We start from the raw sequence: 12,735 nt of genomic DNA, 5'->3' as shown, positions 1-12,735 counted from the left end.
AGAGTCAAAGGGATCAGAGAGCAAATCCCGGCTATTCCACTAACTGCTGAGTGGCCCTGGGGGAGCTCAGTCATGACTTCCGTGCCTCACTGTTCTCATCTATGAAATGGGAGAGGAGAACCCTAACTGACAGATATCGTGAGGAGTGAGAACACATTTGCCAAAGCAACAGGCCTAGTCCTGGGCACGTAGTGAGTTCTAAGTCAGTATTAGCCCTTCCCTCTTCTCTGATACCTGCATTTTTGGGGGGAAATGTTTGTTTTTTTGTTTTTGCTTTTTAGGGCCGCACCTGCAGCATATGGAGGTTCCCAGGCTAGGGGTCAAATTGGAACTGTAGCTCTCGGCCTAAGCCATAGCCACAGCAATGCAGGGTCTGAGCCACGTCTGTGACCTACACCGCAGCTCACAGCAACGCCAGATCCTTAACCCACTGAGTGAGGCCAGGGATCAAATCAGAAACCTCATAGTTACTAGTTAGATTTTTTTCTGCTGCACCACAACAGGAACTCCCAAGAAAATGCCTTTAATTGCATCAGTGAAAAACATTGTCCCTTCTGGTCCATGAGCTACAGTAGAAAGATTCCTGAAAAGAGAATCAGAGGAGCTCAGTGCAGTTATACTTCTGCTTCTTACAAGTCAGACCCTCTCTGGACCTGTCTTCTGAGCTATAAAATAATGCTGCCTGAATACAGAACCACAGTATGATCCAGCAATCCCACTGCTGAGCATATATCCAGGCAAAACTATAATTCAAAAATATACATGCACCACTATGTACATTGCAGCACTATTCACAATAACCAAGACATGGAAACAACCTAAATGTCCATCAACAGATGAATGGATTAAGAAGATGAAGTAGACATACACAACAGAATACTACTCGGCCATAAGAAAGAATGAAATAATTTCATCTGCAGCAACAGTGATGCAATTAGAGAGTCTCATACTAAGTCAAGTCAATCAGAAAGAGAAGGACAAATACCATATGATATCACTTACATGTGGAATCTTAAATAGGGCACAAATGATACTATCTATAGAACAGAAACAAATTCATGGACATAGAGACTTGTGGTTGCCAAGGGGGAGGGAGTGGGATAGACTGGGAGTTTGGGGTGAGTAGATGCAAACTATTACACTTAGAATGGATAAGCAATGAGGTCCTGTTGTACAGCACAAAGAACTACACTCAGTCTCCTGGGATTGACTATGATGGAAAATAATATTTTTTAAAAAAGAATATATGGAGTTCCCATTGTGGCTCAGCACTAATGAACCCGACTAGTATCCTTGAGGACTTGGGTTCAATCCCTGGCCTTGCTCAGGGGGTTAAGGGATCCAGCTTTGCTGTGAGCTGTGGTGCAGGTCGCAGATGAGGCTCTGATCTGGTGCTGCTGTGGCTGTGATGTAGGCCAGCAGCTGTAGCTCCAATTCAACCCCCAGCCTGGGAACTTCCATATTCTGTGGCTACAGCCCTAAAAAGACAAAAAATAAAATAAATAAAATAAAATAAAATAAAATAAAATAAAATAAAATAAAATAAAATAAAATAAAAAATAAAAAGGAATGCATGTGTGTGTGTGTATATATATATATATATATATATATATATATATATATATATATGACTGAGTCACTTCACCCTACAGCAGAAATTGGCACAATAGTATAGTTGAAAATCAACTATGCTTTAATTAAAAAAAATTTTTTATGGCCACATCATGGCATATGTAAGTTCCCAGGATAGGGGTCAAATTAGAGATGCAGCTGCCAACCTACAGCACAGCCACAGCAACACCAGATCCAGGCTGCCTCTGTGACCTGAACAAGAGCTCACAGCAATGCCGGATCCTTAGCCCACTGAGTGAGGCCAGGAATTGAACCTCATGGATACTAGTCAGGTTCTTAACCCACTGAGCCACATGAACTCAAAAAAAATTGTTTAACTTTAAAAAAAAAAAGAGGAAGAAAAAGGCTTCCTACCACACTCCCCTACTCAGGATGGCAAAAGGATTAAATGAGATAGCATAGAAAAAAGAGCTCTGAGACCGTGAAGTGCTCTGCCGAGGAAACGCAGTACTACCACTTGAGTGCAGTCCATGGAAGACATGGCCGTGACCCTAGGCAGAGTCTGGCTTCTATACCAGAGAGGCTGTGGAGATCCAGAATGAGCCACCCCAAAGGAAAGGGACCCCAGAAAGGAAGAGATGAGTCAACTGCAGGGGTGAGGTTAGAGCACTCAACACATCATCCACGTTCACTAGCGTTGGTTGGTATGGCCACAAAATCAGATGGAAACAAGCTCATCAATGGCCATTGGTTCCTTTCCGAAACTAACATCCATATGAAGGGTCTGCATACAGTCTAGGCAAGGGGGACTCAATGGAGACAGCAGAGCATCTGTCAGGACTTATTCACCAGCATTCGAGAAAGACAGTCCTCAGAGAGACAGTGGATGGCAGTATTCTAGTCACCAGAGAGATGCAGGACCGAAATCTGGCTTTTCCAGAATAAAGCAGTGGTCAGAATTGCCATCAAGGTCACCCAATCCCTCCTCTTTGATTCCACAGTCACTACTAATAACAATAATTACATTACTATTAGCAGCTTCCATCTCTCAGCTCTATTTACCAGGCATTGGGCTAAATGCTGTATGTGCCTCCTATCATTTAATCTTTATCACATCCCACCACTAGAATAGATACTTATTATTACACCCATTTTACAGACAAGAAAATAGTGATTCCAATTATCCATTTGGAAAATCCTTATCCTTAAGAATTCTTAATCTGAAATCCTGAAGATCAGGGAAAGAATATAAGGGTCAAAAATATTCCTGTCTCTCAAAAAGGATTTCATTTGATGTGTATGAATCAGTATTTCACTTTTCACATCCAATAAAAAATAGAAGCAGTCAAGAAGAGATGGCCAATCATTCTTAAACCCTGGTGAGTCTTAAGCTGCAGCTGGCTTCGTGGCAGACATCTTGGTCTTCACCTCATTTTCTGGCACAAGGAAGAATTACACTGACTAATGCAACAGCAGCATAGAGGTGGGAGACAGTTGAACCAATCAGAACACTTTGAATAACTTGACATTGGTATAGAAGGCAATGATTTCACTTCCTGCTTCTTATTCTGTACAGAGGGGAGAAGAAAAGACTTCTGAGCCATCACCCTAAAAAAATAAAAAATAAAAAACGCCGCCACGCCAGGGCCTGGCAATTAGTGTTGGAGTAAGTGATCATTTTGTGATTGCTCAGCTGGGGCCTGAAGACTTGTAAATGCATTTAGAGGACAGAAATAGAAGATGTGAGAGAGCAGAGAAACCTGGCCCATTTGCCAGAAGAAAATGTCCTGAAGCTGCCGGGAAAGTCATTCAGTTGGGATTTGGGGTGTGTCTTCGAAAACGAGAAAAGTTACTAAATAAACCCATCAATGAAGCCAGGGCCTGTGCCTCAAGCTCTTGACTCTGCTCTTGGTGATCTCCAGGCTTCTCATGCCTATCACATCCCCTGGATCAGGGTTGACCTCTTCCCATCGATCTGAGCCTCCTACTCTCCCCCGAAGTGGGCTGGACTGATGGTGACCCATCTTTCCTACTCTTGATCTATCCCTCTGTGGTCAAGAGCAAGTCCTGTGGCAAAAGCTGGCCAGTGTGTCCAGGAGGGAACAGGGCCCAAGATCATGGGCAGGCTCGCTGGTATCATCTACTCCAACCAGACCCTTCCTGCTCCCAAAGCTTGGGGAATCTTGCAAAGCCCCACCAGCTTGTCACTGCCACCACCCAGCAGATCCAGATCATCTCAAAAGTGATAGTGGGTTACCACCCTCTCTGGGAATCTCAAGGGTGAGTCAGAGACAGGTTCCAGGACAAGCCACTTCAGAGATACCTGCACCTTTGTATCTCTTCAGAGGTACATCCCTCCCCCCACCTCTGTGGCCCATGGAAACTCCATAGGTCCTGAAGTCTCTCAGTTTCCCTGAGACACAGAGCCTTACCAGGCTCTGAGTGCCAAGCCACTGTCCTCAAAGGGGACAGAGCCTCTCCAATGTCAACAGCTTCAGTCCCCCAAGTAAGACTTGAGACCACAAAGTGGCACGCCATATGTCATTCTGCCCACAGAGTAGTTTTGTGTGGCCCATGAAGTTGAGAGGTTTTATTTTTAGTTACTGGTATTTAAAAGTTGAGAGGTTTCAATGGACCTCCAGCTCTTCTTGAAAAAAAATCAGTAAATCAGGCAACTCGAGGCCCTGCCTCCTCATGGCAGCAGTCAGCTGGAATTGCTTGCCAGGGGTGACACATGGTCCCCAGCCTCCACTGTCCCCACCTGGTCCGCTGTGGGCATTTGGCTTTGTGACCCTTGTATGAATTAGTATGAAAAGGAGGCTTCTCAGAAGTCAAAAGCTTCTTCCCCTGGGATAGTTTGCACTGAAACTCAAATCCCCAATAAAATAAACACCTGAAACATCTGGTCCAAGGCCCTCCTCTCGTCCCAGCTACACCCCCAGCTGCAAAGAACACATATCAGGAGAAACCCCCACAGAGGGTCAACTAGGGCAAGGGGGCAACAGTTAAATGAGACAGCTGAACGGGAGGCCCCGGTCCCCAACAGCTATTCCATCAGGCCCTAAGCAATGGCCACACGGCGTGCTACATCCAGAGGGAAGAAAGAAAGTTCAGCACAAAGCAGGGGTGGCCATATCTGATTTTTAAAATATTTATCAAGCACTTACTGTATGCTTGTGAAAACACACAGAGGTCTGGGGGGGTGAGGCCAAGACCGCCCAGAAGAAAAACAACTGGCCCAACACAATTCTCCACAATCACTTCTCTTTGTCTCCCTCCCTCCACTTCCCTTGGAGGTGCTGCCTCTTCCTATGAGGTTCCTGTGCAGCGAGGACACCCTTCTGTGGTCAAATGCAAAGTGCCTGGGCCAGTGCAGCTCTCGAGTGGCCAAAGAAGACTCGTCTACACAGCATTCCTCCGTTTCTTCCCTGAACACAACAGGCGCCACCCCCTTGGTTCCAATGTCGTCTCTGCTCTTGGAGAACATGGCCAGTAGATGCCTAATCTGGCCCCCATCTGCAAGGAACCCTTGAGCAAACAGCAGGAACCCTCCAGCATGGGTGCAGTGTGTTGGCACTTGTCCTAATCACTCGCCCTGGGCTTCCTTTCATGCCCACCTCTCCCAAGGAAGAGGTGGTCCTCCCATCAAATCCCAGGGTCTGAAGCCCAGAGCTGGGCTCAGAGAGCAAGCACCCAGCTCATATGATTCCCCCCCCTCCACCGCACCTCCACACAGGTCTAGACAGAGCAAGCCTGCTGAGGCCCTGCCACCATCAGACAGGGGGGAGGGCGGTGGGAGGAGGGAGGCACAGACAGACAGGACCCCACCAGAGTCATGTGACTTCCAGCTCATCCCAAAGCTGTGTGACCTTACATACAGGGGTCTCCACTTTTCGAAGCTCTTGTCCATTGAACCCAGAATCCATTTAGACATGATACTAGGTCTGGCCCTGCATTCCATCTTCTAGGCCCCAACCCAGTGCATGCATACACACACACACACACACACACACACACACACGCACACGCACACGCACATGGACCTACAAATGGTCTCTAAAGTGTAGTATTCATATCGCATGTACACTTATATGGGGTAATTTCCTCTCTTTTACTTTCCTATAAACTTGAAAATTTCATCATGGGTTGTCAATGAACTTGGGAGCAGGATACCCTCCTTCTCCACACTAGTCCTAGGTTTTCCTTCCCACAGGAACCTTGGAGATCACCAAACCCCAAAGCCTCATTTTAAGCAGTAAAATCTGAGGCCCAGAGAAGCGAAGGGACTTGCCTGGGGCACACAAGGGCAAATCCAGGGCCAGATCTCGGGCATTGGGCTTCACTGCCCAGGACTCTCTCTACCATATGCCTTCTGCCCACCTAGCCAGGGACCCAGCTCTACTCACATGTAGCGCAGGTGGGGGTTCTTGGCAAAAGCTCTGGGCTGGATGCTCCGAAGTCCTGAGTTCTTGATGGTCCTGGAGAGAAAAAGAGAGTCAGCAGAGCTTCTGGGGCACAGAAACATCTCCACTCTGGACCGAGGCCAACAGCAAATCAGGCCAAGACTAGACCACAGCCACCCCCCTGAACTGAATGCATCTCTTCATCATCGGTCTTCACTGGGCATCCGATTGAGGGGCTCCAGTGGGGGGCATCTGGGCTCACAACCCTCTAGGACCTGGGCAACGGTGAGGGATGTGCCCATCCTGGCAAGTGGGTAAGAAGCTGATCCAGCGACTACAATGCTACAGCCCCCTTTGGGCCTCCTCCCATCCCCCACCCCAAATTCCCTGCAAACACTCGCACTGAGTCCAGAGGAGAGAGCTTGAAAATTCTTCCTCCATGGGGAACATCAGTCAAGCACAGGGCTGCAGAAGGAACATGAGCTCCGGAGACCTGGGTTCGGATCTTGCCTTGAAACCCAACTATGGGTTGACCCCCACTTCATCTCCCCCACCCCCTCCCCGTGGCCTATGACCCAGGGCACTCACAGCTTCTGGAGGCCGGTGTAGAGCTCCATGTCCACAGCGTTGAGCGTGTGCAGACCGCGCCAGTTCTCTATGTGTCTGCGGAGGGGAGAAAAGGCAGGTTCAGGTCAGAGGAGGGGCCACGGGAAAGGCACTGGCTTTAGTGCCAGAGACCTGGGTCCAAGTCCTCAGCTCAGGAGACAGGCTTTTTTTTTTTTTTTTTTTGTCTTTTTAGGGCCATATCCATCTCATATGGAGGTTCCAGGCTAGGGGTCCAATTGGAGCTGAGCTGCCAGCCTATGCCACAGCCAAAGTAACACCAGATCTGAGAATCATTTGCAATTTACACCACACCTCATGGCAACAGTGAATCCTTGACCCACTGAGTGAGGCCAGGGATCAAATCTACATCTTCATGGATACTAGTCAAGTTCGTTAACCACTGAGCAGCCACGGGAACTCCAAAGGGCCAGGCTTTCCACCAAGTCACCAAATATCTCTGAGCCCATTCCCTTCCCTGTGTAGTGCCATTCATACCACCTGGCTAATGGGGTTTGTGTGAGATCCCAGACGCCCAGCCTATGGACAGCATCTAATGGCCCCTTGCCTGCAGAAAGACTACCCTGACACCCAGTCTCCCTGGTGTCTTTTTAGGGCCACACCCGTGCCATATGGACGTTTCCAGGCTTGGGGTCTAATCTGAGCTGTAGCCGCCGACCTATACCACAGCCACAGCAATGAGGGATCTGAGCCACCTCTATGACCTACACCACAGCTCACAGTAACACTGGATCCTCAACCCACTGAGCGAGGCCAGGGATCAAACCCACGTCTGCATGGATACTACTCAGGTTCTTAACCCACTGAGCCACAATGGGAACTCCTCTGTGGGTCTTTTTGACTTACTTTTCTTCCAATCTCCTGCCTTCTTTTTTATTTATAGGATTTTTTTAAAGGACAGGCTCATTTCTAAATTTCTGTCCATAAAGACAACGAAAGTCATGTGGTTAAAGGGTGGGGGAGGGGAGTTTGCCAGTGAACATGGCTTTGGATGGAAAAGCTCAGGAGCAACACATACCACCTCAGGGTCCCCCAGGAGCCAGACACTGATGGTCCCCTTTGGGTCATCATGGCCTAATCCATCTGGAGTTCAAGAACATCCACACCTTTATCTGGCAGAACCAATTCCACAAAGGAGGACCCACTTCCAGCTTCACCTCTGGGACTAGAGCAGCTGTGGTTTTGAGGAAAGACTTTCAGCTCCTGGGCCTCTGTGTTTTCATTTGTAAAAGGAGAGAGTTGCCCTAGATCAGCAGTTTCTCCCCCTTCTCTTCACAAAGATCTCCTTTTAGAACTTTCTCCCGAGAGACTTCATGTTTAGGGAGGTTTATGTCGAGCAAGCACACCACATTTATTAAGTAATAATTAATTCATCTTCTCAGATTTATTAATCAAAGTTATAAATCACCATTAACCAGAGCCTTTTATCAACAGGAAAAAGCCAGTGCTAACACACTGAGCGGATAAATTTCAACCCAAAGCAGAGGAACTGTAAAGTACTGTTAGCATGGGAGGGCTTGTCATGGGTATGGATTTATGTCTTTGGTTTGGCCGGGTTTTTTTGTTGATAAAACACTAGGGACAAACATCCTCCATTACTGCTTTTGGAGTCCAGGTTGGGAACTAGTGATGACCCAGGTCCTTTCCAGCTCCAGAGCTGTCTGAGAGGCCACCTAGGGAATGCCAAGGGGCCACAGGAAAAGGCCTCCCACTGCCCACACCGCCCTTCTGGGATCGACTCACTTGTCGGTGCCCTGGAGGTCTAAGCATCCTCCTTGTGAGGAGTGCAGAGAGGTGACAGCTCACACTGGATCAGAGGTCCCTGAGGCACAGAAAAATGGCAGCCACCCTCCCCAGACATCTCCTCACCAGCCCTGCCCCACCCACAGCTCTGCCATCTGTCACCGAGCGGAGCCAGAGCCAGAAAGGCCATGGGGGGGGGGCGGTGGCCAGGGCCTCTGGAAGCATTTCAGAGGCGCACAGTGACAAGGTGTGCCAAGAGCCCCTTCTGTACCACATTCTCTCGGAGCCCCTGCTAAGCAGCCAGACACACTGGCATCTGCTAGGGACAGGGACCAGGTGGCCTGGTCGGTACTGAATTCCAACTCCAAAGCCTTCTCCCTGGAAGCCGCACAAGCCCCAGGACAGTGTGCTTGGTCTGGTCTCGCCAGGGCAGCGACCCTGGCTCCATGCCAGGTGGAGAGGAAGGCCAGAAGGAGAAGAATGACCTGTGCCAGCCACAGCCCTGCCCAGACTGTCCACTGGGTCCTCGGTCCTCGTAAACTACCAAACAGATCATGGTGTTTCTACAACCAACAGTTCCTTCACAGGAGCATGGCTTCAGATAAGACCTGCTCCCAATTGAATTGTTTAAATAAATGAAATCATTTTTCTAAGCCCACATTAGAATTCACTGCATAAATGTGTGTTTATTGTGGCTGAGCTGTCCATCATTATTGTGTTCTAATACTTTACCTTTCTCAGCCTTCCTGTCCTTATGCCCACAAACGGCCCTTCCCCATCTAGGCAACACACTGAGATAGAGCAGGACGATGAATGACATCCTGGGTGCAAAGAGCTCCCTGGTCAATAGAATATAGCCCCTACATCCTCTTTTGGGTCTAAGTTTGCCTATACTGGGGAGTAGCTTTTTTTTTTTTTTTTTTTTTTTTTGGCTACCTCGTGGCCTATGGAGTTCCTGGGCCAGAGATCAGATCAGATCCGAGCTGCAGCTGTAACCTACACCACAACTGTGGCAATGCCAGATCCTAACCCACTGGTGCTGGTGCCAGTGATCAAACCTGCAACCCAGCTCTCCAGAGACACTGCTGATCCCATTGTGCCACAAGGGGAACTCCAAGGAATGGCATTTTTACAGCCATGATGCAATGGCATGCTTGGGAGTTGGGGCGCTAGAGGCAGGTCAGCCCATCACCCTTTTTTGTACTGCCTGGGAGCTAAGAACAGTTTTTCATTGAAAAAAAAAAAAATCAAAAGTAGAATCCTAGTCCATGAGATGTGAAAAGTGCATATAATTCACATGTCAGCCTTCATACCCATCCATTTACTCTTGTCTACAGCTGCCTTTGGCCCCCAAAGATAGAGGTAAGTAACTGCTGCAGAGACCCGCCTAAAATATTGACTTTTTGGCCTCTGATAGAAAAAGGCTGCTGACCCCAGCCTAGAGCCAGGCTGCCAGGGTACAGATCCTGTCTCCTCATTCCCTCTATGTGTCCCTGTCCAGGTTACCTCATCTGTGGGCCTCAGTTACCTTGTCTGCCAAATGGGGAACAGAAAGCACCTTTGGCAGAAGAAGAATGTGAGAATTGAAAGGCTAAGCTAAAAAGCCCTTTGGGCAGCTGGGGTCACAAAGTAAGTCTTCAGGAAGATTATTTTTAACCCTGTGCTTTGCAGAGGCTGATCAGTGTCTTCTCAGTTTCCAAGCTAAACGGTGCATCCTGGTTCTGCTGGAAGTTGTCATTTCTCAGTCGTCATTGATAACTCCAAGTAGCAACAGGGCGGAGGGGTAGTAAACCTGTCATTCATGACCTCCAGGAAAACCGTTCAAGCTGAAATTATAAACAGGTTCAGAGGCTGCACAGACAGCAGCGCAGAGCAGGTTCACAGAGAAGAGCAGGGCGGCAAAGGTGCAGCCTGACATTTGCAGATGACATTGCCAGGGCACCTGCCAACTTTTCCCCATGACTCACTGCTTGGTACCAGCCCCAGGAGGTCAGTTGTGGTGACTCTGCTGGCTGCTTTGTGCTAATAGAGAGACCATGAGTTTAAGTGGAAAAGGCAGGCTCTAAAAATACAAGAAAGAAGATAAAATATGAGAGCAGCCTGCTTTGCTTTCATTCATGGTAAGCAGGGCTTCTCTCAGCCTTACATGTGACTGTACATGTGACTTCTCCTTTTTGTATGCTTTTCTGGGTTGTCCAGGTTGTTTTCAGGGAGCATTTAATTTTGTCATTTGAAAAACTATCAATAATGACCTTTTCTTCTCAAAGGAAGTTTAGGCCTCTGAACCCTGTGCAGGGCAGCCCCTGATCACCCAGTTCCAGGACCACAGGCTTCCCCCAGCCCAGCCCTGCAGAGACATCCCACACCCCCACCCCCATCACAGGGAGAGAAGAATTCAGAGCGATGCCAGGAAGATAGGTCCGAGGGACTGCCTGCCCTGTGTCTGTCTACCTAGGCACAGGCCCTGCAGCCTTGTTCTCTGGGTGCTCCTTGCTTCAACCAGGACCAGGAAGAGGAGAGGAAGAGAAGAAAGAGGTGGACTCCAGCCTCCCTTTCTGACTTTAAATGATCTCCACTGTGGCTCCATAAATACAGTGGTTCCCAACTGGGGGAGTTTTACCCCCTGGGGACATTTGACAATGTCTGGGGACATATTTGGTGGCCAAGACCGGGGAAAAGGAATGACACTGGCATCTCTGGGGATACTTCTGAACATTTCCATTTGCACAGGGAAGCATCCCCACAACAAAGAATTCCCAGCCCCAAAGGCCATAGAATGGAGGTTGGGAAAGCCTGCTTTATTCTACAAGGCTTCTACCTAAGATTCCATTGAAAAAAGGTTTTCAAGGCTCCCAACAATAATAGTTTTGAAAATAACTGTTGTGCAGGAAACACCAAAAGGCCCTGGGGCCAAAATTGAAAAGCTTGTCTCTAGGAGAAAGGATCCAGGTGAGAGAAGAAAATCAAGCTATGGCTCTCAGGACACTCTCATGCCAAGGGCATTACGGAGGAAGGAATCAGGGGTCTTTGGCCCACTGGACCATGGCCCCAGCCAGGTTACACATTCTAGAAGCAATCATGGTCCCCTCTGACCAAGCTCTGGCTGGAATCCACAGCCTGCTGCCTTTTCCTTCAGTGAAAGTTTCCCTTTGGCATTTCTAAAGCCTCTTCGCTGCATGGAAATCTGAAATGTTCCATACAGAGAGTCAGCTCAAGGCCCCAGCCCCACCCTCTCACCACTGCCCTTGACACCACAGAACCAGGACTCTGCCCAGGCCCAGTATTCTTCCAGAGAGAGGGAGGAAGCAAGGCTGAGCTCTTGAGCCAGAGCCGGGCTTAGGGCTACAGCTCAGAAAACCTCATTGAGGTCTCGGTGGCCCCCGTGGTCAAAGAACATGTTACTGCCAGGTGGACTTGGGGACAAAGGAGCCACTGGAAGTGGCTCACCCAGCACCCAGTCCTGGAACAGGTAAACCCCATCCACAGATAGCTGCTTTGTACCCCTATAGGAATGAGCCAGGGCACAAGAGAAATACGAATTAATACATGCATAGAGAAGATAAAAATCCTCTGTGCTAGAATAAATCCAATTGTGCTTTTGGACACTGCTTCTTCCTCCTTCTGTTTGGCTGGGGCCAATATGGTAATGAATTGGCAGTCTCCAAGCATATAAAAATTAGACGGTACAGACTGTGGTCCCTATTTTAATTAAAAACACGCCATGTGGACTTGTTTAGGAGTTCTTTATACCTCCAATATTTAAGTCCTAAACACAGAAAACTAGCACACTGAGACGTTCATCCAATACAAAGGGACCAAGGTTGCTGGGGAGGCCCATGAGAGGGGCAAGCACCCTTTACCACCAGGACTCTCCTCCTCACCTGGGTACCAACAAGTCAAGGACTGGCTGGTGGGATAGAAAGCAGCCTTCCTTTAGATGTGTCAAGCCCAGAACTTCCTCATTTTCCCAACCTCTTCTCTCTCCTCTCTTGCTGTTAGATTGCTGTTCCTTTCGCTGTGATTCCTCACTGCCACCAATGAGCTATTCTACATAACCAGATTTTCCAGACAACCAAATTTAAATACACAACCTCTGCATGTTCAACTTCCTTGCTAGATGTTTCTCTTTTCCCCTAAAATGCATTACACCCCTCCTTGGCTTTCGAAGCAGAGTAGACAGAACACCATTTTCTTGATGATCCTAGACTATCGTGAACCACCTACCAAGCCCGAGAGCTATAACACACAGACACCCTCAGAAGCTCTGGAAGTAGACAGAACTTGCCCCTACCCCAAACCATCCTATCCTGAAATCACTCCTGAATTCTAGTGGCTATTGCCTCCATTTTGTATAGTTTTCTGGCTCCTTTTGTAATGGGCTGTCCCTCCCAGG

The 12,735-nt window shown here is 48.3% G+C and overlaps 1 protein-coding gene across 3 annotated transcripts in view; it reads right to left on the bottom strand.

Moving 5' to 3' along the window:
• Positions 1-12,735, bottom strand: part of NTRK3 (neurotrophic receptor tyrosine kinase 3) — a 380,311-nt gene that overhangs the window by 304,329 nt on the left and 63,247 nt on the right. For all 3 annotated transcript variants that reach the window (XM_047767504.1, XM_047767505.1, XM_047767506.1), the window contains exons 2-3: positions 6,564-6,638; positions 5,979-6,050 (exon numbers count right to left, since the gene is read on the bottom strand). In XM_047767504.1, the coding sequence (XP_047623460.1) occupies positions 5,979-6,050; positions 6,564-6,638 (147 nt within the window). The remainder of the gene's footprint in view (positions 1-5,978; positions 6,051-6,563; positions 6,639-12,735) is intronic.

The sequence above is a fragment of the Phacochoerus africanus genome, chromosome 2, assembly GCF_016906955.1.
Source record: "Phacochoerus africanus isolate WHEZ1 chromosome 2, ROS_Pafr_v1, whole genome shotgun sequence".
NCBI lineage: Eukaryota > Metazoa > Chordata > Mammalia > Artiodactyla > Suidae > Phacochoerus > Phacochoerus africanus.
This window is presented reverse-complemented; position numbering and strand designations above follow the sequence as displayed.